This window comes from Leptodactylus fuscus, chromosome 2 (assembly GCF_031893055.1).
Source record: "Leptodactylus fuscus isolate aLepFus1 chromosome 2, aLepFus1.hap2, whole genome shotgun sequence".
NCBI lineage: Eukaryota > Metazoa > Chordata > Amphibia > Anura > Leptodactylidae > Leptodactylus > Leptodactylus fuscus.
In genome coordinates, this window is record NC_134266.1 from 232,743,506 (window position 1) to 232,768,067 (window position 24,562).

Consider the following 24,562-nt stretch of genomic DNA (forward strand, 5'->3'; position numbering starts at 1 on the left):
GCGTAATCCCTCCCCTCCAAACTCCCTCCCCCGGTACTGTATCCTAACAATGCAGGAAGGCTCCCACCGCCCGGATGTATTGTACAGGGCCCTGACAGGACACCCCGCGGCGGGAATGCCAGACATACTTAGCGAAAGTCTCACTCTGCGCCCTATAGCACACAAAAGCCGAACGAATAAACATTGACTGACACGTCACTGGACCAATCAGACTGCGAGGCATAAGTGGGCGTGATTAACGTCCTTTTGACCGCAGGGAAGGGGCGGGTATCCGCTGCTCCGCCAATCACAGACAGAGATGGCGTTTCGCTTTAGCCATTCACAAGCGGCGGAAATCGAAAATGTCCAATGGGAAGGCCCGTGGGCGTGTCCAGGCAGGCTAAATAAGTGGGTTTTTGTCTGGTCTTTAGCATCGAAACTAGGAGGTGTCGTCTCTTTCTGGTCAGCGGCGCCGAGGACGACACATCGCGGCCCGGCATCATGCATAAGTCAGAGGTGAGGGACTTTGAGGTAATTATATGCGCGGATAGCGCTCTCAGTCTATTATATACACGGTGACGGGGGAGATTTTCACCTTTTATGCTCTTCCTTTCGTAGCTCTTGTTAGTTGCGCCGTTTTTTATGTATCCGTTTTGTGGGCGGTGCACGTTATGGTCCGTAAATCGGCCGATTGTTTACGCGGTCGCGGAGTGAATATGCAGGGTGAATGAGTCAGCAGGGTTGTAGGCCGGCTTTGTCCGCCGCCATCTTGTGCGGCCTAGTCTTCTCCACGTGTGCTGAGGCCTGACTCTCGGCTGTATCAGCGGCCTTGTCTCGTCTTATACTGTATGGACACCTCTTTAGTCAGGCTCGGGGGACCTACTGTACTAGGCCCGGCGGAGAGCGGTCCGCAGGGGAGTAACGTCAGAGGGTGCCCAGGAGCCTTAGGGGGCCCATAAGCACTGGCATCAGTATTCAGAGTGCAGCTTCCGTCTGGGCCTATCCACAAGGAGACCCACAGATTACCCGAACCACACTAAGGGTGAATGAACTCCTTAGTACCCATAACAAGAATTAGCTGCAGGAATGAGGTAGGGGCCCCGGACAATAGATTGCACTGAGGACCTACAAGACTTTAGTTATGCCACCGGCAATCCCTAATATATAAATCACATCACTTTTTTTTTTTTTTTTTTTTTTTTTTTTTTTATATGAAAATGTCCAGATTGGTTGTTTGGTGTGGGTTTTTTTTTGTGTGTGTATATAGAGTGCAACGTATGGTTTTTGTTTTTTTTTTCATTTCAGTCGCCTAAAGAGCCGGAACAGCTCCGCAAGCTCTTCATTGGCGGTTTAAGCTTTGAGACTACAGACGAAAGTCTCCGCAACCATTTTGAACAATGGGGAACCCTGACAGACTGTGTGGTAAGTGACCTCAGCAATGGTGGAATACAGTATGTGTGTCCATAGATATGAGCCTAGCCCATACTAACCTCTTCCCCTGATACTGGAGAGTGACCAAGTATAGCCAGCCCTGTCTGGATGTAGGTGGCCATCTTGGGATGTTTAGGGATTTCTCCAAGTTCCCGAAGATGCTTCTCCTGTGTGTTCCTATGGCTGCTGTCATATCTCTGACTACAGTTAGAAGCCTGTAGAAAATGGGCGGGCAGCTTTTCTCCATCAAATACGATCAGCAAAGGAATACTCTAGTCAGTAGAATCATTGGGCTGTCTGTAAAGCTTCTGGATGCTCTTACCCATATCCCCCGCCTAATACATGGAGGGTACAGGGGCTCAAACTAAGCACCCACCTCTAGAGCTTTAATTATGATTCTTTAAAAGTGGGTTTTGGGGGCTTGTCAGTTGAAAACTCAGTCCTTAGAATCACTTGAGGATTGGTGGTGGTCCGGCACTAAGGCTGCTCTGTATGAAGAGACTGCGGAGTTTGGAAGATTCTTGCCACAAAGCCAGGCTCAATACTGTACACTGTGTCTATTACAGCTGAGCCACAATCACTTGAATGGAACTGAGCTGTGACTGTTTTCTGTGACCAACGAACAGGGTCTCACATGGCCTGTTGTGTCACCTCAAACAGGTGATTCTGGGGGTCCCAGCTGTTAAGCACCTACTAATCTTTGGTTACCTATCCTGAAGCATTGGAGTCCCTAGTCTTTTTATGTCGGAAAACTCTTCAAAACTTGTCTGGACTTTTTAATTTCCCTATACATTTATTTTAGGTCATGAGAGATCCCGGTACAAAACGATCCCGTGGTTTTGGCTTTGTCACATATTCTTCAGCATCAGAAGTTGATGCCGCTATGGATGCCAGACCTCACCGGGTAGATGGCCGTGTAGTGGAACCCAAACGTGCCGTCTCCAGAGAGGTAATTGTGCTTTCTGTTTGTATTTCTGGCTTGGATCTCCTAGTGCTTGCTCTAACAACTCATTGATTTTTTTTTTAGGACTCTCAAAGACCTGGAGCGCACCTCACAGTTAAGAAAATCTTTGTTGGGGGTATAAAAGAGGACACAGAAGAACATCATTTGAGGGACTATTTTGAGAAGTATGGAAAGATTGAAGTGGTAGAGATAATGACAGATCGGGCCAATGGCAAGAAAAGGGGATTTGCTTTTATTACATTTGAGGACCACGATTCAGTTGACAAGATTGTTAGTAAGTGCAACTTTTTAGTTTGGTGTGGGGTGTTTGTTTTTTTGTTTTTTTGCTCTATTTGCATTCTAACCCCACCTTCTGTCATCTTAGTTCAGAAATATCACACGGTCAATGATCACAACTGTGAAGTAAGAAAGGCACTGTCCAAGCAAGAAATGGCAGTAGCATCTGCCAGCCAAAGAGGTGAGTTTCTGCTCGGTTAGAATTGCCATTTTATGGATGTGATTTCTGTGGAAGAGAATATTTCTAATCCCAGGCATCTGAACAGGCACCACATAATATGCTGAGTTATTTCAGCAGTGTAACTAGTGTTGCATTAGAATCTCACTGCTATCTTGTATTTAGAAAGATCACTGTAGAGGAGTCAAGAGAGTCTAAGTCGCTGTCCAAGGAGTTTTCCCACAAAGCATTCTTAGTTAGCCATAGCTTGATTGATAAGTGTCTGGTTGGCAGCCCAACTGAGCACTGTAATGGAGATGGTCAGTGAGCGAACATATAAATGATTTATTTATTTTAGGACGTGGTGGTGGCGGAGGAGGAGGAAACTTCGGTGGACGTGGTGGCTTTGGTGGAAATGACAACTATGGAGGAGGACGTGGAGGCAACTTCGGTGGTAGAGGAGGAGGCGGTGGTGGTGGTAAGTATTAGAATATCTCCAAACCCCCACCCTCCAAAAAAAACCTCACATCAAGACCATGTAATCTAATCACAATCTTTTCTCACTAGGTGGCTTTGGTGGCCGTGGTGGATATGGAGGAGATAGCTACAACAATGGGTTCAATAACAACAATGATGGTTATGGCAATAACCCACCTTATGGTGGTAGCCGTGGATATGGTGGAAACCAAGGTTATGGAGGAGGCCAGGGTGGTGGATATGGAGGAAATGGCGGTGGAGGCGGCGGTTATGATGGCTACAACAATGGCGGCGGAGGTGGCAGTGGATTTGGTGGAGGCAATGGTAAGTGGATGTTCTGACGTTTTAAATGTGGTGTCAGAGATGGTGCTCTCTGGGATTCTTAAACTGCTTGTCTTGTTTTAGGTAACTTTGGAGGCAACAGCGGAGGTGGAGGAGGCGGTGGTGGTTACAATGACTTTGGTAACTACAATAACCAGTCATCTTCCAACTTTGGACCCATGAAAGGAGGAAACTACAGTGGAAGGAACTCTGGACCTTATGGTGGTGGTGGTGGCGGCGGTGGTAAGTAATGCTGTGTTTCCTGTTAAAGGGGTGTACTTTGCTGCTAGATCTCTGCTCCGTGTTCCTTCTTGACACTGGCTGAGAAGACCTTTTCTGCTCCTGTCTGATGTAGGCCATTGTGCAGTCAGTGCTTTGTAGTAGGAATGCTATGGCTTAATGATCACTGACCTCTTCACTCCTTGTGCTAGTTCTGAGATTCTTGCAGGAAGATATTTTATCTTAAACTATTGCTTTGCTCTAGGTGGCTATGGTGGTGGCAGTGGAAGCGGCAACTATGGAAGCGGCAGACGGTTCTAATGAGGTATGTGTCCAAGCAATTTTATCAGCTGCTTCATGTTGCTTTGTGCAGAATAGGAAACTGCCTTTACATTTCGGATGTCACAGTATGTGTAGATTAACATACTTGTCCCATATTATTCAACAGGAAACTATGCTTAGAGGAAAGGAAAGAGAGGAAAGCCAGGCAAGCGACAGGTTACTACACAAGTTGAATTCAGCCAAACAGTTGTGGCAGGGCATAGCTGCTACATGAAGAAATGTTAGCAAATCAGAATTACGTGTGAGGAAAACACAGGACTATTCATGATTTAATTATGAAGACTTTTGAGTTTTTGTGAAAGTGTCAAGCATTCCTAGGAGTGGGTTTTATTGTATAGGACTTTTATATTAAAAAAAATTCTTTTTTTTTTTGGCTGTTCAAACTGTAAACTGTCATGACTTAATAAATGTGTCCTTTTTTAGAAGTCTGTATTTAAGACCTTCCTTTTTTGTAGGGGGGGGGGGTGGAATCTCAGCTTGAAATGAGGATATAAGATCTGTAGTCTGCATTGGAGTGGCATTCCACACTGGTCTCAGAATGCAGTTCGTCAACTTTGGCTTACGTGCAAATAGAATTAACAAAATGGCCTAAATATTATTTAAAAAATAATTCTTCTCCCCTTCCTCTGAGATTGAGGCTCTTTTGCTAAATTGTCACTGTCATGACACTTGTAGTGGGATTCTAGGCAGGTGTCCCATCGGGTTTGTTAGAGCTTGTGCGAGAACTAGAATTTAGACTGAAGTCTGCCTGTCACTGACTGGGGTTTAATTTCTTGTGCATGTGACCTTTCATGGCTCAAAATTAAGAGCTTGGCAATCCTAATTTTTAATAGCTGTGCCACCAGCGCTCTATAGAATTAAAACTAGTACACTTTTATTTTTTTTAATTCTTCCTCCAATGACCTAACACTGAGACCTCAGAGTATTAGATCAGTGGAGTCTAGCCCTGTGTGCATATGAAGTTATTTGAATAGGCCATAGAGCTTGCACCCCTTCAAACAGCTGCTTGTTTAGAGGGCAGGGGTCGATTCTACGCTCCCATCTAATATTGATGGCCTATTCTGAGAGTAGGCCTTTTCTTTTTGAATTGCAAACCCGTTTAAATCCTGTAAATGGGGTGCTATACCTGTAAGGACGAACTTTAGTTATGTAAACTTTGCAAATGCAAAAGTGGATTTTTCTCTTTACTTGCCCCCGGGGATGAGACTTCTACTTGCAGCGAATTCCAGTTAACAGATGGGTGAGGTTCCCTGGGAGAAATGTATGCAAATTGACTCTCAGCCAACAAAAGGCGGCTACCTTCTTAGTTACCTTACTCGCAAGGGTCACGGCCATAAAGGAGAATTTCACCTAAACGCACAGTTGCACTGGAGAACTGTATATTCTAGTCAAACATCACTGAAGATGTGATCTGACAGCCAAAGCTCTCAATGTTTCATATGGGTCAAGAGAAGGCTTTGAGGTTAGTAACTAAAGCTGCTGGTGACAGCGCAGCAATGGGGTAGTGCTCTTGTGAACCTCAATTTTTGAGTTGGTTCTTCTTGAAGGTGTTAATGTCCAGCAGGCAAAGAAAGCTAGACCTATGTACAAGGTGAGCTAGCTTGGCACTGGAAGATGAAGACAGTTCAGGAACTGAGCTACAATAGCTAATGAGTCCAGAGACGGCTAGCAAGAAAGATGTACTCTCCAGCTAAGCCTAGCTGACATCCAGTAAGATAAGCTGACACTTTTACAACTAGCAAGATGAAGGGAATTCCTCAGCACATCGGAAGGAGTCAGACCAGAGTACAGAGCCTTCATGTTAAGCCTAGAATGCAGTACCAGCCAGAAGGGGCAGTTTTGTTACCTTGCTTGTAGGTAAGAACAGACTTTTCTTATGTCATGTACTATTTTGTGACATCGGCTTTGCAGGGTGCGTGATTTAGAGGCCAGGTAAGCTGACTTATTTAACTGTTGCCAATGTTCTCCTCCATAGAGGCAAAAGGCCTAGACAAAATCAGAACCTAATACTAAAAAATACAAGTTTTTGGAAACCACTCAGGTTCAAGATCTGTACAAAATAGTTATGTACACGTTGAATTCGGTGATCTGTCACTTGGTCCTATTTGTGAAGAGGTTTTTAACACTTAAGTTTGCAGCATTTGGTCAGCAAGGAGTCCAGTGATTCTTGTATGAAAGAAATATCGGTACCTGGAGGGAAGAAGCGTTCTGAGTAGCATTTACCTCCTTTCTGACTACTCTTATCATGTAACTTCACACAATTACGCAAATGCACAACAGACTGCTATAAATGTCTTATATACTATGTACAGCCCTTGGACCTGACTGGCTCCTATAATATATAAATATATATATTACATATACTTTTATTTTCTTAGATCCATCTTAAACGCAATGTATATGTCTAACTACTGTGCATAGTCTTATTCTGCAACCACTCTCCCATCTGTCCCAAGTTTTTGGGACGTCTTAAGATCTAAATCGTATCTGTAGACAAACAGGACTCGGTACAGTGGGTCACACTATCTTCATAATTCCCCTTTGCTTGCATGGGGCTTCCAACTACTATGCTCAGGACTTATGGAGGCAACTAAATGCAGAGTTGGAGACTGGTATTCTTATCTCATGAGAATATCACTTTATAGATGAACTGGTTAGACTTTGAAAATGACATTGTGAAAGTTGTACTGCTCTAGGTACGTAGGTTGGAAGAGAAAATGGACTGAGCCCTGATTTGCAGCAGCAGCAATGTCTATGCTGGTGGCTTGGTACATGCAGTTGATCTTGTAAGGAAGATACTACTTTAGCTCATTCTATTTTCCTCATCCCCTCTGCCTCTAGCAGCAGGTTTTTAGTATAATTTTTATTTGGCACTCTGTTTTGAAGGCTTGGACTTTTAGGCTTTTACATAGAGGATTTTGAGGGGGGGGGGGTCATGGATTGCATGCAGTTGTAATAGTAGAACATGTTACTATGCATCTAAGACTAGGTTCACATCTGCTGCCAATTCAGTCTATACTCAGTGGAGAGAAGTTTCACATGGAGAAGTTCTCTGCTGGTTTCCATATAATATCAGTGTTGCCCCATTAGAATCTGCCTGTGAGGTAACTGCTTATTTAGTGAGACCTCTTTCAGGTTCCCATATAGACCTGAACAACTGAGACTCTAACTGTAACTCTAACCCAGCATCATCTGTTTGCTAACAAGCAGGAATTCAATAGTTTTTTTTTTTTCCCTTTAATGCTCATTACATACATGTGCTGCTTACTACTGCAATTATAACCACCTGCAGTAAAGCGCTACGTCACCCAAGCCTCGCAAGATCTATAGATGGTATGGAGTCATTGACTCTATACTCTCCAGACAATCACAAGTATGGGAAGTCCTTTATCAGCAGTCCTACAACAACTTGTGATTCCCAAAAAATTAACAGGATTTTTTTTTTTTTTTTTTTCCCCTGAAGTTTATGGGGTTGTCTTAAGGAGAGCTGGACGCGTACCACCCAGCTCTAGGATGGACCTTCAATCTGCGAATCTAGTCTCGAGTTGTTGTAACATTACTCTGTATGGGCATGAGTATATGAAATGTAAATCTGTTCCTTGTATTGGCTCACAGGTGACTACTCAGGCTGAGGACTCGGCATGCTTCTGACATGACACTACAGTGCTGGACGTTAGACACTGTGGTTTATGGGTTTTATGGTGAGTTCTTAGTGATGATACCAGTGTAAGATAACTAGAGATAAACTCGCCCCAAGGTACTGTCACTTGTATCTAGTAACATTGATGGCCTAGTCGTATGACTGGCCCTACTAGATGTTAAAGCATACTAGTTTGAGGCGTAACCCTACTTCCGTCTATTATAGCAAGCTCCATATATGTGTGGTTTTCAGTTCATACAACAAGACGTGAAAACCGAATCCTTTACTTGGTTCTAGCAGAACCCAAGTGACCCATTAAGGTTTTCTAGTGTCTGCTGCTTTTAACTGAAATTGTCAGATGAATAAGCTAGGCTTGCAGGTTTTAGGTGACTTTGACAGCTTGCTACCTGAGCCTAGCCTATGACTTATAGTTTGCTTTATTTCATAGGGTCCTCCTGCAGGTTAAATGTCTAATTTGCATTTATCCAAACTGTTGGGTGGAGCTTAGGTGCTGCACAGTGGGGGCAGGGAACCATGGTGCCAAAAACATTGATGAATATCTCTGGCCACTTTGTAGATGCAATGGTAGATCTGGGTTAGTGAGTAGAGAAGAATCTGCTGTGTAATTCTCACTGTTACCTGATCATGCAGGCCATATAAAGTAATAATGTGAGGATAGTTCTTTGGATATGATGCTAAAGTGAAACCTTCTTAGCCTGGTTCTTTAATTTCCTTCATTTTCTACCCACTTCCACTCCACCATAGCCTCGAGTCATGTTAGTCTAAGATGGATAAAGCAGTGGATGCCAGTGATAAGAATTTAGGGCTAAGTTTACATCTGCACATGGCTCAGTCTGGGTGCACCGGAGTATCTGAATGGAGAGATGGACCTCATGGACTATAACCTGCTGGTTTTTATGCTGAAACAGTCGAGTATTCCTCCGTGCAGGACTTTGCTCTGCTGATTTCTGGTGGCTTCTGTGGTCGTCTCCAAAACACTCCAGTGCAGGTTTGATCTTTGCCTCAGCAAAGGGGAGGTGGAGCAGGAAAATGGCCTGATGAGTTCAGAAAGGGGTGTCTCTCTGGATTGCAAACTCGGAAACTGTCTATTGTATCAGGATTATTAAATGAAATATAAAGCTTATACGCTAATGTTTGGTCTAATACCTAGTAGCTGATGGCCATTCCTTCTTAGTTGCACTTAATACTTTTGGAGTCACCTATTGCAGAATCCTTGCCGGTTTATACAAATAAGTAAATGTAAGACCCATGTTACATATATACAAAGTCTAATCCCTTTCCCACTTTCTTTGCAGGTGATATGAACTTGGTTAACCTACTTCATTCAAGAATACTTTTTTTTTTATTCATTTTTTTAATTAAACTTTTTAATTTTTTTAACATCAGTTGTCTGTATTTTGTCATACTTTTAGATGCTTCTAAATGGTGGTGGAAGGGGGGGGGGACATGTTTGCTGCTGAAGAGCATCTAAAGGCATCGGTAGTTACATAAAGATCAGTCAAAATGTGTACTTGTAATATTCCACAGTTAAAAGCTTTTATGACTCCTGGTATAGCTTTTTAACCTTTTCCCTGTCACCCACATCATACATCCAGACAGGCTCGCACTTAACCCCTTCCTAACATCTGCTGTACTACTACAGTGGACGCTGGGTGTTTAACTGTTTTATACTGTAGACACCCAGCGCTAATGCCCCTGGTCGATGCCTGCACTGTCAAGATGGGGTACTGAGTATATATTAATGAGAAATTAACTTTTTTTTATAAACATTTTTTTGCAAATGACTGCAATGAAACAGGAAAATTTAAAGGGGTCTGAATACTTTCCATACCCACTGTATCTGTACACTGTATCTGTATGTTTACATAGAGATCACAGCTTTATCAGCAAACTGCAATTAGCTGAACTGATTGTCCTGTCAGCAGAGCAGTGAGTGACGTCGGGTCTGGCGTCATGGAAACGCTCTATAAAAAGTAGGTGGAAGAACAAATAGGCAAACAAAGCAGCATTTCTAAAGCAATATAGGTAAAAAAATATGCAAATCTATTCTCCTGGATGGAATTAGGAGAACAGAGTGCACTCTGTACACCACCCTATAAAGGGCAGCATCCTTAACATCATGAACGACTCAGATTTGCATATTTTTTTTTTACCCATAATCCCTAGCAGAGCAGGAATGACTTGAAAGTCTCCGTACTGCCTATGTAGGCAAACACTCTCCCTAATGTGAACGAGTGCCCCCATACCCTAAAGCAATATATTCAGAAAAAGTCTTCAGTTTACATAAGCTAACAGTGTAGATATGATCCTTGAGATGGGGCAATCCTTTTAAAGGGGTATTCCCACCACGCCTGTTCAGCAACTTGCAGGCTCTATGCTTTGCACTTCCTGGTTTTCTCAGTGAATTGGTGGGCAGGGTTTCACTTGCTCTGCTAGCTCTCTTCATAGCAGTATATGTTTGCAGTTAGTAATGAGGGATGGTTGTAAATAAATTAGCACAATATCACGAAGATGTACAATATGAAGCTGATGTAGCAGAGCTGGATCTGATAGGTGCTGAGAACCCCAGATTTACATGCTACAAGACCAAGAGTCAGCTTGCAATGTACTCCCTTTTAGGGCCCCTTCACACGGTGTAAGCGTGCCGCTCATTTAGACACGTATGCATGTGTCCGAGCGTGGCGCTTCAAAACAGAGTCCATTGATTTCAATGGGAAACGTGCGTACATGCCAATATACGCGCGCTTCCCATTGAAATCAATGGGCTCTGTTTTGAAGCGGCGTGCTTACGCCGTGTGAAGGGGCACTTAGGAATGTTTTTACATACAGGGGTAACGGGCTCCCCGTCTCAGCCCTTATCAGCAAAATTCAATTAGCAGACTGATAACTGGAAAAGAGATATAAACAACTCAAATACGAGCACTCAGCTCCCCTTCCCCTCCTGAGAGTAGCTATGTCACTTATCCTGGGCGGAGAGATAAAATCATCCCCAGGTCTGTGGTTATGGAAACACAGTGTAAACAATGAAGTGAATAATGTCAGATAGTGGCCAAACAAAGCAGTTTTGCTGAAGCAATGTGTTTAGGAAAAGTCTCAAGTCCACATAAGCTAGCAGTTTAGATAGGATCCTTGAGATGGAACAATCCCTTTAAGTAGCATAAAATGATTATGTACGATGAGAATTAGCTACCAAATTCTGTTATCTTGTATTACTGATCAGTCAAAGGTTAGCGTCTTTCCAAGAGTAAGATACATATACATTTCAGCTGAAAATAATTTCATTTAATAAAGCAATCTATCATTAGTCTCCAACACAAATTACTTTCAAATACAAATTTTACAAGTTGATAGTAAAGCAAATACTGTATGTCTCGAGTCAGGTCTCCCTCACACAATATTGTTTTAATTGGTGCAAAAAATGCCACGAAATGGGTTAAAAAAAAAAAAAAACACTACCATCTTGTTGGTGCTTTTAACAGTGAAAAACATTAAAAATGTATGTATTAATACAGATTTACAGCAAATATTATATTTTGGGCTAATTTCATAATTGGGTTTTATTAAAAATTTGGCTTCTACAGCTGTAATTCAGGCCACAACCAGAGGGCTCCAGGTCCACCTTATGAACAAACTTTGTGTCTAATCTATCAACTTAAGGCTAATAAGACCCCCCCCCCCCCCCCCCCGCTTAGGAAATGATATAGAAACACAAGCATTTATCCTGTAGATTTAATAAGGGAAGGAAAAACACAGTAGCAATTAATGTCTAATAATGGTTCTACTATGCAGAGTCTGAGCTCGTACACACTGCAACGTGAGCTCTCCTGCCTTTATGTCTTCTCTGGTTTATACAGTCACTGAAGATGAGAGAATAAATCATTAGCCATAGGCCGCAGTTTTGAAAACCAGTATACATTCACCATAACGCAATGATATGTACAGAAATAAAATTACAAGTTTTCAGCATCTTGTCCTTCCATCTAGTAAAATCAGTCTGAAAATGGACAATTGATCCTACGCCACCGAGAAAGAAAAATGACTATTTGGTGTCTGATGAAGCAAAATGTCTGCTGGGTAGTGATGGTTGTCTTGGTTTTTTAAAACACTATAAACTTCTTCCTGAAGTACTTTCATGTTGTTTTTCAGTTCAGACATGATTCTTTCGACCTCTTCTCGTTCTCTATGTAATCCTTCCCGTTCTGACTTGAGCTGCCCAATTTCTTTCTCCAAGATGGCAATGTTCTCCATCTTGCGCTTGCGACAGTTCTGAGCAGCTACTTTATTCTTGCCACGTCTTCGGATGTCTCTGACCAAAGCCAGTTGAGATTCAGTCAATGTGTAGCGAGACAGAAGTTCATTAAAATCCTCTACAGGAAGATTGACTATCCTGTCTGTGGGGAATGGGATCTGCATTGCAGCTGCCCTTCGCTCATCCCTACTGCAGACAAGTTCTTGAGTCCGTGATCCATAGTAGGTTTGGCTTTCACACATGTTGTTTTCCATAGCAGGTTGTGTAAGGTTTGGTGCCATAGGATATTGGTTTTGGTAGGCATGTTGTGGAATTATTTCCATGTATTCTGGACGAAGCCTATGGCCATCTAGATTCTCGATTTCTATTGATTCGCCATCGCTGAAGTTCAGAGACAAACCAGAATCGGATTCAAAATCATCATGGCTTTTGGAGGGAAGGTGCAGAGGATTCACACTGCCCATGTAAGGCTCTACCATGGTTGCCTGGTCTCCGGGTGTACTCATTGTACTAGATGGTATATGCTTTGATGGACAGTGGTTTATTGCCCCCATCTGGGAGATACTTGATGACATTAACATTCCTGTATATGATGGTGGACCATAGCCAGACATATTCTGGGCTTGACAATCCATGTAAGATCGATTACAGATTGGCATGTTGTTGGCAATTGGTACAGTACCATCTTTTGCAAAACTATTAAAATTGCATCCTGGAATGGGCAACATGGGTGTTTGATATCCAGCCTCAGCTTCATATTGGGAATCTGGGTGTAAATCCAAACCCTGGATCACAAAAGAAGGTAAATCTTACAGTTAGAATTGGATGCTAATATAATTTAGTAAACATTCGCACTAACATTTTGCCAGAAAAACATAAGATGCATTGAGGTTATTACAGCGCCGTACCTCCCATGAGGCGACCTGAAGCGACCGCTTCAGGTGGCGCTATGTCAGGGCCCAAGGGAGGGTGGCATTTTTGCTTACCTAAGCCAGTCCAGGACAAGCTGTCCTTGACTGGCTTAGCACCGAGCGGTGGATTGGGGAGGCCGCTGGAGCAGCGCAAGAGATATGGGTGCAGTCTAGCTGGGCTGTGAAGAACATCCCTCCAGACAGTACTCGTCCATAGTTCTGTACTGTCAGAGGAGTTCCTTAGCCCCCAGCCATGACGCTAAGCTGTGAGGAACGCGATCCTCCCCCCAGTACTAGTCTATGAGTGAGTACTGCCAGGAGGGGCGTTCTTCACAACCCGGCTAGACTGTCAGAAGTGCCCTTCTGACAGTGAAGAGGTATCGGTAACTGCACCCATATCTCTTGCTCCGGGAAAGCCGACAGTACACTGAATTCAGCACTGTCGGCTTTCTGGCGGTATATAAAACCGCATGTGCCCGAGGACACGAAAGGTCTTCTTTAAAGGAAAGCTCCACTTTTGTGCAACATCTATACAACAATGAAGCCTTATTCATACATCTGTTTTAATGGACGTGTGCTGCCATTGTTCTTCACTGACCGCAAGCGTTGTCCTTGGTTAAGTCTGTTTTTGACATCAGTGAAAAATGGCTCTACCGCTTTTTAATCAGAATGAGAAAAATTTAGGCTCCTTTCCAGTTGATCTTATTACATAAGGTTTCATATAAGTGAAATCTACAGAATTCCAGTTCAGTCTGAGGCTTTATTCACACATCAGTAACTTGGTCAGCCCAAACCAGGAACTCCAGGTACTACTAAAAACTGCAGAACAGGTGCCGATCTTTCCTTTATACCTTATTTTTATGCAGTCTTGGCTTACAAACACTGTTGCTAATGGAAGTTAGGGTGAAATAAAATGTTACATCTTATTATCCTACTGTATAATGGTATTCGTCATTCTGCAGAGGAGAACAACATTATGATGGGAAAAGTAATGCCGCCCACGCTTCACCTTACAGGCTCTCTGACAGAAATGAACATAGTCTCCATTTGCCTTTGTTCTTTACACAGAAATTGTACCCATCCATTAAGCCCATCATATGGGGATCACAATTTTTCTAAATCCGTAATAGACCATGCACCCATCGCAAGATGTGTCATATAGTATAATCCTGAATATCTGGATTTGTTTTCCAGTAGATACAGTGTACAAGACTGTTGTATTACATCGGCATTATGGTTTGTCATTTGTGCTTGTAAAAGATATTTTCAGTTAAATTATGCGTGAATCTGACAGGTAATATCTAAGTGCAAAATATAATAGAAACAAGCTGAGCTCTATGATATATATTTGTTTATATGATTGGGCCCAAGAAACGTAATAGCGCTCTCCAGTGGCCTCCAGGCACCTGCTAATGCTCTCAAGTGGCCCCCAGGCAAGTAATAATGCCATCCAGTGGTCCCCAGATAAGCAATAATGTCCCCCAGTGACCCCAAGACAACTAATAATGACCCACCCAGTGGCTCTTAGACAATAATACTGGCCCCCAGACAAGTAATAATGTCCCCTAGTGGCCCCCAGGCAAATAAATGTCTCCCACCAGCTGCCACACAACTTAAAATTCCCCAGTATTAGTAATAGTTCCCCAGTCACCTAATATTGTCCCCCAGTAACCCCACGCTTTAGTTGTGCTATAGAAATGAAAAACACCAAATACCCATCCTCGGTCCCCCAAAGCTCTGAGTTCTTCCTACTTCTTATCTGCAGTTCGATGCAGCAGGTCTTCGGCAGGCATCACTAGCTGATGCCTTCCTGCTAGAGCAGGCAGCTAAAGCCTTCCTGCTGTACCGTTCTATTCAACTACATCTGCTTTCTAAGGATGCTGATGTACTTAAAAGGGGGGCGTATGGCCATTTCTCCTCCTGGGGGGTCTCCACGGCCTTTCACTGATCTATGTGCTAGCCTTTCTATTGTTTGCTCAAATCATATAAACCAATATATAACATAATCCAGCTTCTCTCTCTTTATCACACCCTGCTTTAAGATAAGGCAGAAGAAATCATGTGACTGATAAAGTTCTTTAACAAAAAGTGCGAAGCTTGTAAGATTGCTATGAGGACCAATATACACTAACCTGTAGTTCAGTGATAGAGAAGATCTCTTGCCAAGTGAGATCCATGTCTCTTTGGGTGCACTGGTCTCTTGTTTATGAAAGGAATGTTCCAAATCCAGGCTCTACATTGAGGAATACAGGCATTATATTGGGAGTGCAGAAAAGGGAGAGCTCACAGTAGTTCTCTGTAACTCTGAAAAAAGGAAAGCAAAACAATAGGGATTAATATAAAATAGGTTTGGAGTATTTCCCAAGTTATACATTATGTGTTATTACATCACTATTTATTTGTTAGTTTTATTGGTATATTATCTATCTATCTATCTATCTATCTATCTATCTATCTATCTTTATCTATCTATCTTTATCTATCTATCTTTATCTATCTATCTATCTATCTATCTATCTATCTATCTATCTATCTATCTAACATGGTCTGAATTAAATAATACATTATTTCCTACTACTACCTCTCATGTGTCTTCCACCTCGGCCAAGCAGCGCTTATCCGACTCAAATGTGTTTTTAACTTTTTGTACATTCTGAAACTGAGTCTTCCATTTCAAGCTGCGTACTTTCCCTTCAAGGCCTTTTTTCCTTCCCTCTCTTCCTCTGCACTTGCTGCACGCAGTAGATAAAACTTATCTGGGGACATGCAGTACTCCTGCTCCAAAATGATGGAAATAGAGAACCATATGTACTATGTATGATATATAATTGCTAAAACACAAGTTGATAGTTATCTTCAGTTCAGGTGCGTTATATGTACAGGTTAATCCAAAAGGTCTGAATCTGAAGACTTTGAGTGTGTCTTGGTTCCAAATGCAGACCAGCAATAGGTCTCAGGCAGTAGCAATATGATTATGGTCTGGGGCCACTGCAGAAATTTTGATAAGCTGGGAACACGGAGGGGAGATACGGGTTTGCCGGCCTCTGTACCCAGATGTCATCTCACTGTATATATAATAATAATCTAGGTGGTTTGTTAAAGAGGTTTCATCAGATCGGGCACAGGCAGTTTTATATACTGCTGGAAAGCGGACAGTGCGCTGAATTCAGCGCACTATCGGCTTACCCGATCTGTGCCCGGTGTAAAGCGCTATCGGTCCCGGTACCGTAGGGCTTTACAGTCAGAAGGGCGTTTCTGACAGTTAGCCAGGGACGTCCTTCTGCCCAGCAGCGCCTATCGCGCTGTACAGTGTGAGCGGGGAGGAACGCGCCCTCCCCTCCTAATAATACTCGTCTATGGACAAGCTGTGTGAGCAGAGGGAGGGGGCGTTTCTCTCCACGCTCACACAGTACAGCGCGATAGGCGCTGCTGGGCAGAAGGGCGTCCCTGGCTAACTGTCAGAAACGCCCTTCTGACTGTAAAGCCCTACGGTACCGGGACCGATAGCGCTTTACACCGGGCACAGATCGGGAAAGCCGATAGTGTGCTGAATTCAGCGCACTGTCAGCTTTCCAGCAGTATATGGAACTGCCTGTGCCCGATCTGATGAAAGGTCCTCTTTAAATCATCGAGCCCCCTGATGGCTGACCTATGACACATGTATCACAGGTGACACGCTGAGACATTTTTGCTGACATGCAGCAAGCTGACAGCATCCAGAGGCGGAACAACTATCCTGCTGAGAGCGCTGCGCGAATGGTGGCCATCTTACCTCTGTTAATGAAGTTGGTGTTAGGGTTAAGCAGTGAAGCCAGAGCTCCCATCTGCACTAAATTTATTACAGATTTGCACCCAGAAAGCTGGGAACACAAGAACTGTGTCCCACAGTTGTTCTGTCAGCGACAGATGGCTGCAGGGGTTAGGAGGGTCATCTCATGCGCGTGTGCTCCTTACCCTTTGTTCACATCTGCATTCGATATTCCGTTCGGGGAATCAGCATGAGGACCCCCTGAATGGAATACCGAATGCAACTGCAAGTGGTGTGCAGTGAAAGCACACGGACCCCATAGACTATGGTGTGCTTACCACGCGCCACCCGCACGAATCATGCGGACAGCAAAGTAGATTGTGAACTACTTTCCTGTCCACATGATCCCTGCAGAGATCTGGAGGCAAGCACATGGACCCCATTATAATATATGGGGATCCGTGTGCTTTCACTGGCACACCGCTTGCAGTTGTGTTCGGTATTCCGTTCGGGGGGGGGTCTTCATGCGGACTGTCCTGGACTGAATACAGACGCAGATGTGAACGAGGCCTTACACCCTGGACATTATCTGAAAGCAGCTACCAAAATTTCACCCTGCTGCCAGTGTACCCACCACAGTTATTGCTCAGCAATACTGGGGGAAGAGAACACCCCATCAGAGAGCGTTAACTTTGCCAAGACTTCACTGGTCTTTAAGTGTATGAAATACCAACCTTCAATTGAATATAACTTTTTGTTATTAGAACTACTTTTTTTTTTAATGAATTCTGACACACCGAGCTCAAAAGGTTGGCCATCACTGATCTAGCCGGTAAATTATATGGACACATAGGCTGGCTAACATGCTGTATGATGTCTATCTGTAAGGAGGGGGTCACGCAGGAGGTCTGGGGAGAGCAACACTGTTCACAATGTGTAAGGAAGGGATCAGAGGTAATAGCAGTCGGCTGAGCGCTCTATTGAATGTTAGTGGTTCAGATCTTGAGACAGTCTAATGGCCATAGTTCAGAAAAGTTATTACCAGAAAAGTCTTATACATGAAAAAGCATATGTCACCTATATAGTGGATAGATAGCAATAGGTCTGATTCCTGGGGGGTGAATACTGGGACCTCCATTGATAACAAAAACAGCCGTCCAATGTTCCCAACTGAATGATGCAGGTCCATGGAGCTAACAGGATAGCTGCACACAGCCATTGTCTATCTCCAGCAGCCCCATAGACGTTCAATGGACTGGTATATTGCATGTATTACCACGGCTCTATTCAAAAGAGAGCTATAGTACCTATGGAACTCTCTGAATTAGTTGTACCTCATGGATTTAATAGCATTTGGAGAAACCTATTGCACCATTGTACAAATAAATTATTTCATTATTTAATTACAAATTATTTTTTTGTAAATTAGGTTCTGATAATATAATTGCTTAATGGGAGTCTGTCAACCGGGGTGGAGCATATTAAGGCCACCCATACAGTTAGATAGGTCAGACTCACCTGAATGTTATGCTCTTTACCCATAAAAATCGGTTGCCGAGATATTCATTTATCTTACAATATGTAAATCAATAGCATGGAGCACCAAGGGCAGCCCCTGTTCTCCCAACTGCTCTGCTCCACAATGCTCTAATTTCCTCTCTTTCTCCCCTCCCTTGTTTTAGTGACAGGGCCAGGGAGCCATGCTGAAATCTCACCTAGTCTAAGGCTGAGGCCCAACGTTACAGAAACGCAGCTTCTTTTGTTGCAGATTTTGCTGCATTTTTTTGAGCCAAAGCTAGGAAAGCCTACGTAAGGAATGGGAAATACGTACGAAGCTCTTATAATTCTACCTTCTGCTCAATCCACTCCTGGCTTTGGCTCAAAAAACCTCAGAAAAAATCTGCAACAAAAAAATCTGCATTTCTGCAACGTGGGGCTTCAGCCTAAAGGGGTTTTTCAGGATTATGATATTGATGGCCTTTCCTTAGGATAGGTCATCAATATGAGATTGGCGGAGGTTAGACCTGTTGCAGCTCCACTGACTACAAGATGTCTCAAGAGATTGTGCTCAGGCAACCACCATTTCCTCTTCTCAGGTCAGTGACATCATGTTCAGTAGTCATACGGTCTTGCTGCAGCTCATTCCTTTTCAAATAATGTAACTGACCTGCAGTAACAAGTACTATGCAATGTTCGGTGCTGTGCATGGCATGCTTTAACTGGGCTGCAGCGCTTGTTTGAATGCCGCAGCTGATTGGTGGGGATGCCTGTAGACAGGCCCCACCCATCTGATATTGATGCTCAACCACAGGTGTCAAAAACAAGGCCCTTGGCCCTGTGTTTTGTGTCCTGTAGCCCAAGACTATATGACATCAGTTTGTTGTGTCTTTAGCCGGACGGTTCGCAGTATTGTATAGCTGGGGAGTACTGTGGACCTTCCAGCCAAAGACAGAGCAAACAGCTCTAGGGGTCACAGTGGTCACCCTTGAAACTAAGTTCCATGAGGCCTTCCATACTCTTTTTCCTGCAAAGCACTGATGTGGCGTCCAGCTATGTACCTCTTTAAATGTCCTTCTGGCCATGCTGTGGTCCTCTCTATGGTATCGCTTGCAGCAAGTAACAGGGTAGCCGACAGGGAAATACAAAATGTGCACAACCGGGCACCACATCAGCACTTTGGAGTAAGAAGAGGTAAGTATGAAATTCACCTGAGTTGGGTGACCTGGACTGTATGTGATGTAATATGATGTAGGGTGGGGAGAACTATTACCTGTATCCCAGTATCTATGTGGGAGGACAAAAAGGCCTCTATTACTTATGGGGGGGACCTATAAGGGGGAGATAATTAGGACACTATTACGTAGGTGTAATAAGTATATGTTAAGATCAGCCTTATTGTTGCTTTCAACGAGCTATAAATGTAACTACACTTATACAGTATATGCAGTTGCCAACTACTGATGGCCCTTTAAAGACAAAAATATGATATGGCCCTCACGCAAAAATTAATTTGACCCCCCCCCCCTGCTCTAAAGTATATCTAAAGACATGCATATCACTGGTGTATAAACTTATATTGAGGTTGTATCAGAGATGTTGCTACGCAACGTGGATATTCTTCACTTACTGACCTTTTTAGAACTTTGTCAATATTCTCTGTGTGTGGTTTGTCTGATAAGAGACTGGCCATCTTCATTTACCTTAGAGCAGTGGTTCTCAACCTGTGGTACATGTACCCCAGAGGGTACGCTTGGCAGTCTTGGGGGTACAGGCCATGGCTGAGAACCATTGCTCTGGAAGTGATAGATTTATGCTCAAGTTCTGAGGCTCCTGGAGGGTTAGTGCCACCGAAACCCCTCATCATCTTCAAATACTGAGACACAGTGGCTGCCAAGCAATGGCAGGCATCAGAAGACGTTAGGTCAGGGTTAAGGGGGTAGTCTGTGCTGAACAGACAAATAGTTTCTGATCTGATGAGTAAAAAGCAGGTCGGAAACAAAAGCCCTCAGAACGTTTAGTGTGCATCTACCACAGGTGCCCTCACAGGCAAAGGATATGTTTGGTGTGCTAGTTATTCTTTCCCATTTAAGATCAGAAGCAGAATCTGTTATATGATGGCCACCACAGTGTCTGTTGGGGGCACTCGGTTGGAACTTTTTCACGAGGGGGAGAAAAGGTTGAGAAACACTGCCTTAGAGCATGTAGTCTCCTGCACTCTGTACTGGAAATTCAAGGGTTTCAGTTATTACATAACCCTTTAGCAATGTTGTGACACACTCAAGACTTGACTAAGAAGGATGCAAATATATCTGCTACAGGGACAACATATAGCACATAGCAATACCATAGGTGCAAGAAAAATCATGTAGGATTATGAACCAGAAAAAAGGGAAAAACCGTTATAAAGCTTGGTGTATTTTGTCTTAAATTGAGAAATAAACTAATCACAGCACATTGTAGGGCTGTCAGCACAATTTACCATGATTTATTTTTTTTATTCAGAATCATTGCTTCATTCTTGTAAAAATTGTCCTTTTATTCCTATGCAAAGGAGCAGAAAATGGCATTCGGGGCGTTACTTTCCATCAATGGGCTTCACTATCTGCTGATCCTAACTACTAGTTGACAGACATCTCTCTCCTCAGCCTACAGTACTAACTATACTATGCACCCCGAGGTGAAGGAAGGGGCTTCAGATGGGGGCAGCTGAAGGTGCAGGGTATCATTATCAGACATGCATAGTACAGTTAGTACTGTGTGCTTAGGTTGAGGAAAGAGATGTCAGTCAACTAGTAGTTAGGAGCAGCAAATAATGCAGCTCATTGATGGAAAAAAAACTCCCATAAAGCTCTTTTCTGCTCATTTGCACAGGGATTTAAAAAAAAGCAGATTTTTACAAGAATGGAGCAGTTGTCCTGAATAAGCAATACATCATTGTAAACTGTGCTGACAGCCCTACAAGGCACTGGGATTAGTTTATATCTTAATTTTGTGCTGACAGACTCCCTCTTTAATAGGTAAACATTTAGTTCTCCTAATAGACACTGTTGAGCAGACTGGAATGACTTTGAAGTAAATGTGAACAGTTTAATTTCAGGTCCAAAATTTCGTTCTGATAAATTTCTACAAGTGTACCTCTAATTTCACACGAAATGATTATAATGCAGGACTTTACATTCTAACCATTGTGTTGGACCCCCATAGATCTTATGTTGATGACTTATCCTAAGGATAAGCCATCAGTGTTAGAAACCAGATAACCCCTTTAGGCCGGGGCCCCACGGGACGTAAACGCCGCGATTTGCCCGCGGCGGAAACGCTGCAGGAAAAATCGCGGCGTTTTACAGTGCAAGCAAAGGGGATGGAATTCATGCGAATCCCATGCCCACTTTGTGGAAAAAAGCGCAGTGCGGACACGCTGCGAATTTCAAAACCGTTGCGGTTTTGAAAATCACAGCATGTCAATTATATCTACGGAAACGCTGGCGGCTTTCCCATAGATATAATTGTAACAGAAAGTCCGTGGAGGAAAACTCAGCGAACTTTCTGTTGAAAGAACCATAGTACGTTCACACCGCGGTTCTTTCCGCAGCGCTTTAGCGCTGCGATTACAGCCCGTGGGGCCTTAGCCTTAAAGTCCTTGATGGCTGTGGGCTGCTCTTAACTACACTGAATCTTGTTCTAATGCCTTGGCATGTACAATAGCATTAAAGAGATTGGCCATTTCACATATATATAATGGGGGGAATTTATTTTGCTCCCTATGCCAGTATACTAATATGTTGAAAAATTTTTGTGCAAGCCAATTTTTGCTCAAAAATGTGCAACGTTTCGTTGGTTTACACTGTGCACACCACCTTCATGAAAAGTGGGAGATGCATGAACAGGGCACCAGAAGCTACAGAGAAGAATTTTGCTGAAAGTAGCTCTGCTCCTATTTAAGTAATAGGAGCAAGGCTGCTTCCAGCTTAGTAGTATCTAGTGCCAGGAGGCAACCAAATAGGATGATCGGTGTAAGGTTAAAGTGTCAGATCCCCAACGATCAAATTCAAGTCACCTATCTTCTAGATTGGTCATTAGTATGTAAAACCGTTGGTTGGTTTTCTATGTCTTCTTTTCTGATGGCATGCCACTCACAATCAAAAATGGTCAAGGGGAACATGATATAACCCTGTCCATCAGCAACTCCAGCTATAATGTACTGTGCTAGTATTCTGGTGTACAAGAGCAGATCCAACCTTGTGGACCAGATAGCTTGTGCCGTCACAGGGCAAATGAAGCAATATACAGTGACCATGCTAATCATTGGGTTGGCTTTATAATGTAGGACAAGACAGGTCCTCCAGAGTGAGAGATGCTCTTTGTTAAGGCTTTCCTTTCTGGCCAAGAATAAGAATCCTGAACAGCGAACCCTCCTTAACTTCCCAAATAGGATATTATGTATGCATTTGCGGCAGCTTTTATTTGGACGTGACACAGGTAACGTCACTGATATCAGTACAATACAGATCTCCTAACACAAGCTGTACAACTGTTCTTAAGACTGTGTTCACATATACATTTACAACATCATTCCTGGGGTTCCTAGAGAGTATCTGTCACTTTTGACTTCAGAACTAAGCCCCATTTTTGCGGTCAAAGAAGAAGACACTTGTCCAGAATCTGGACAGGCCCCGTTATAAGTCAGCACCGTGACTTCCATAGTTGCTGAAGCTATAGCACAGGTGTGAACATAGGCTAAAATTATTGAAAGCAAAACTGGAATGAATCCATACCACAACTCAGCACAACTCTCACATATTTGATCATACATATGTTGACATATAGCAATTACAGAGTCACATCTCCTGTATTATACTGTCAGCATCTGCAGTAAAAAAACAAATTAACTTCATGGTCTTACCTGATGTGCGGTTGACTTGACCACATGTAGTATACAATGTAGAAATCTGGATTTCATAGAGTCCAATCTGTGATCTTCTTCCAGATCTATAGAAGATCTCATCACTTGGTTGCCTTCAAAAATATCTATTCCTCTGTGTCGATCATGCCAAGTTCTCTATGTTGAATAGCCATCTGAGGTTCTTCTGTCCTATCTCTACCACTTTGTTCTCTTCTTATTTCAGACCTGTTTCAATGACCACTGTCTAAAAGACCCATCTTCTCACCTTAAAATTCATAGTCTCCTTGTCGCATGTGCTCCCTCACATTTTCATGCGCTCCTTTTCCTTTTCTTACCTTCCTGTCCCCATCCTGTCATATCACTGGAAGTGGCCTCTGTACATAGTCCTACCCTGTTTATCCACACTTGCTACTGCAAAACCACAAACTTCAGACAGTGGCATCCTCTCCCCACCCTCTTTCCCCCACCCTCCTGATCGCAGCTACCTCCTTCCCTGTAACTGAGGGCCATGGGTAAAGATTAGGGACAGTTGTTCAAGTCAGATAAAAAAGAACTTGTATGTTAGCTCCCCTATGCAGTTCAGAGCCGCAGTAATGCTGCAAATAATCATCCTTATATGACCAGTATTCAGACATTGCCTTGATATGATGCACTACAGATACTTGCAGTGACGTATAAAAAAGTTATCAAAAGTTCACTGATATCCTGGAGGGCAATCATCAAAATATGAACCAATAGCAATTCTTGGATCCAAATGTATAACATATATATTTTCAGTATCCCTAAGGAGGATCTATCACCACGTCCATCAATTCCAGCTCCTTCCACAGGTGCCGCACCACTGCTTTGGCTGCAGTTGGATTTTTCTCACTCGCTCTTTCTGGTTTTGGGCAAACAATGCTTTTCATTTCAGCACCCAATTATGCTGTCTACTGTCCAGTGGGTGGTCCAGGACTAGAACAAACAGCTCGAGACCACCCACTTGACACTAATTAGCATACTGATAAGGATTATTATTTAGAAACAGTGGGGCTAGAGAAAAAAGTTCAACTGTGCCAGAATCTGCGAACGAAGCAATGCAAGGAGTTGGAGTTAGTGTAGGTGGTGAAAGGTTCTCTTTAATAATGCAATGTGAACAAAGCCTTAACTTATAGTGGTCAAAAACAGCAGCCCAATATCTAGTATGTCCTGACTGTTCCCTAAAGGTAGATGACAAGGAAAAGAAGGATCAGACAGGTTGGATTTCAACATACCCTACTCGTTGTTCTCACATGAGATAACTTGCTGCCAAAAGTATATGGCCACCTTAACTGTATACCACTAACCTTCCTTACAACAACATGTAAGTGGTTTAGAAACAATTTTGGTGGCTTTAGACTCCCGTTAAAGGGACCTTTCAGCTTAATTCCAGCCCCAAAACCACC

The 24,562-nt window shown here is 43.2% G+C and overlaps 2 protein-coding genes across 6 annotated transcripts; one reads left to right on the top strand and one right to left on the bottom strand.

The window, feature by feature from the left end:
- The first annotated feature begins 387 nt into the window (after nt 1-387).
- Nucleotides 388-4,591, top strand: HNRNPA1 (heterogeneous nuclear ribonucleoprotein A1). 4 transcript variants are annotated; one of them, XM_075265844.1, is made up of 10 exons: nt 388-495; nt 1,285-1,401; nt 2,213-2,359; nt 2,438-2,648; nt 2,739-2,831; nt 3,166-3,285; nt 3,375-3,608; nt 3,690-3,848; nt 4,090-4,149; nt 4,273-4,591. In XM_075265844.1, exons 1-9 carry the CDS (start codon nt 481-483, stop codon nt 4,143-4,145), a joined length of 1,152 nt encoding a protein of 383 aa, XP_075121945.1. In that variant the 5' UTR covers nt 388-480; the 3' UTR covers nt 4,146-4,149; nt 4,273-4,591. The 4 variants fall into 4 exon arrangements, with proteins under 4 accessions (XP_075121945.1, XP_075121942.1, XP_075121944.1 ...); XM_075265841.1 differs by having other exon boundaries at nt 392-510; XM_075265843.1 differs by having other exon boundaries at nt 392-510; nt 3,690-3,845.
- Nucleotides 4,592-11,554: 6,963 nt separating this feature from the next.
- On the bottom strand, nt 11,555-23,535 carry NFE2 (nuclear factor, erythroid 2). 2 transcript variants are annotated; one of them, XM_075262913.1, is made up of 3 exons: nt 23,139-23,535; nt 15,120-15,220; nt 11,555-12,861 (listed from the first exon to the last, which is right to left on the bottom strand). In XM_075262913.1, the coding sequence occupies exons 2-3, from the start codon at nt 15,162-15,164 to the stop codon at nt 11,842-11,844; spliced, it is 1,065 nt and encodes a 354-aa protein (XP_075119014.1). In that variant the 5' UTR covers nt 15,165-15,220; nt 23,139-23,535; the 3' UTR covers nt 11,555-11,841. The 2 variants fall into 2 exon arrangements, with proteins under 2 accessions (XP_075119014.1, XP_075119013.1); XM_075262912.1 differs by having other exon boundaries at nt 15,120-15,291.
- Nucleotides 23,536-24,562: the final 1,027 nt, after the last annotated feature.

What these genes read in the sequence shown, in the direction of transcription:
- HNRNPA1 (XM_075265841.1), top strand. Translation starts at nt 481, where the DNA reads ATGCATAAGTCAGAGGTGAGGGACTTTGAG. An exon ending in AACGTGCCGTCTCCAGAGAG is followed by an intron (nt 2,360 to 2,437) that starts GTAATTGTGCTT and finishes TTTTTTTTTTAG; the next exon opens with GACTCTCAAAGACCTGGAGC. An exon ending in AGCATCTGCCAGCCAAAGAG is followed by an intron (nt 2,832 to 3,165) that starts GTGAGTTTCTGC and finishes TATTTATTTTAG; the next exon opens with GACGTGGTGGTGGCGGAGGA.
- NFE2 (XM_075262913.1), bottom strand. Translation starts at nt 15,164, where the DNA reads ATGGATCTCACTTGGCAAGAGATCTTCTCTATCACTGAACTACAG. An exon ending in TCTCTATCACTGAACTACAG is followed by an intron (nt 12,862 to 15,119) that starts GTTAGTGTATAT and finishes TTTGTGATCCAG; the next exon opens with GGTTTGGATTTACACCCAGA.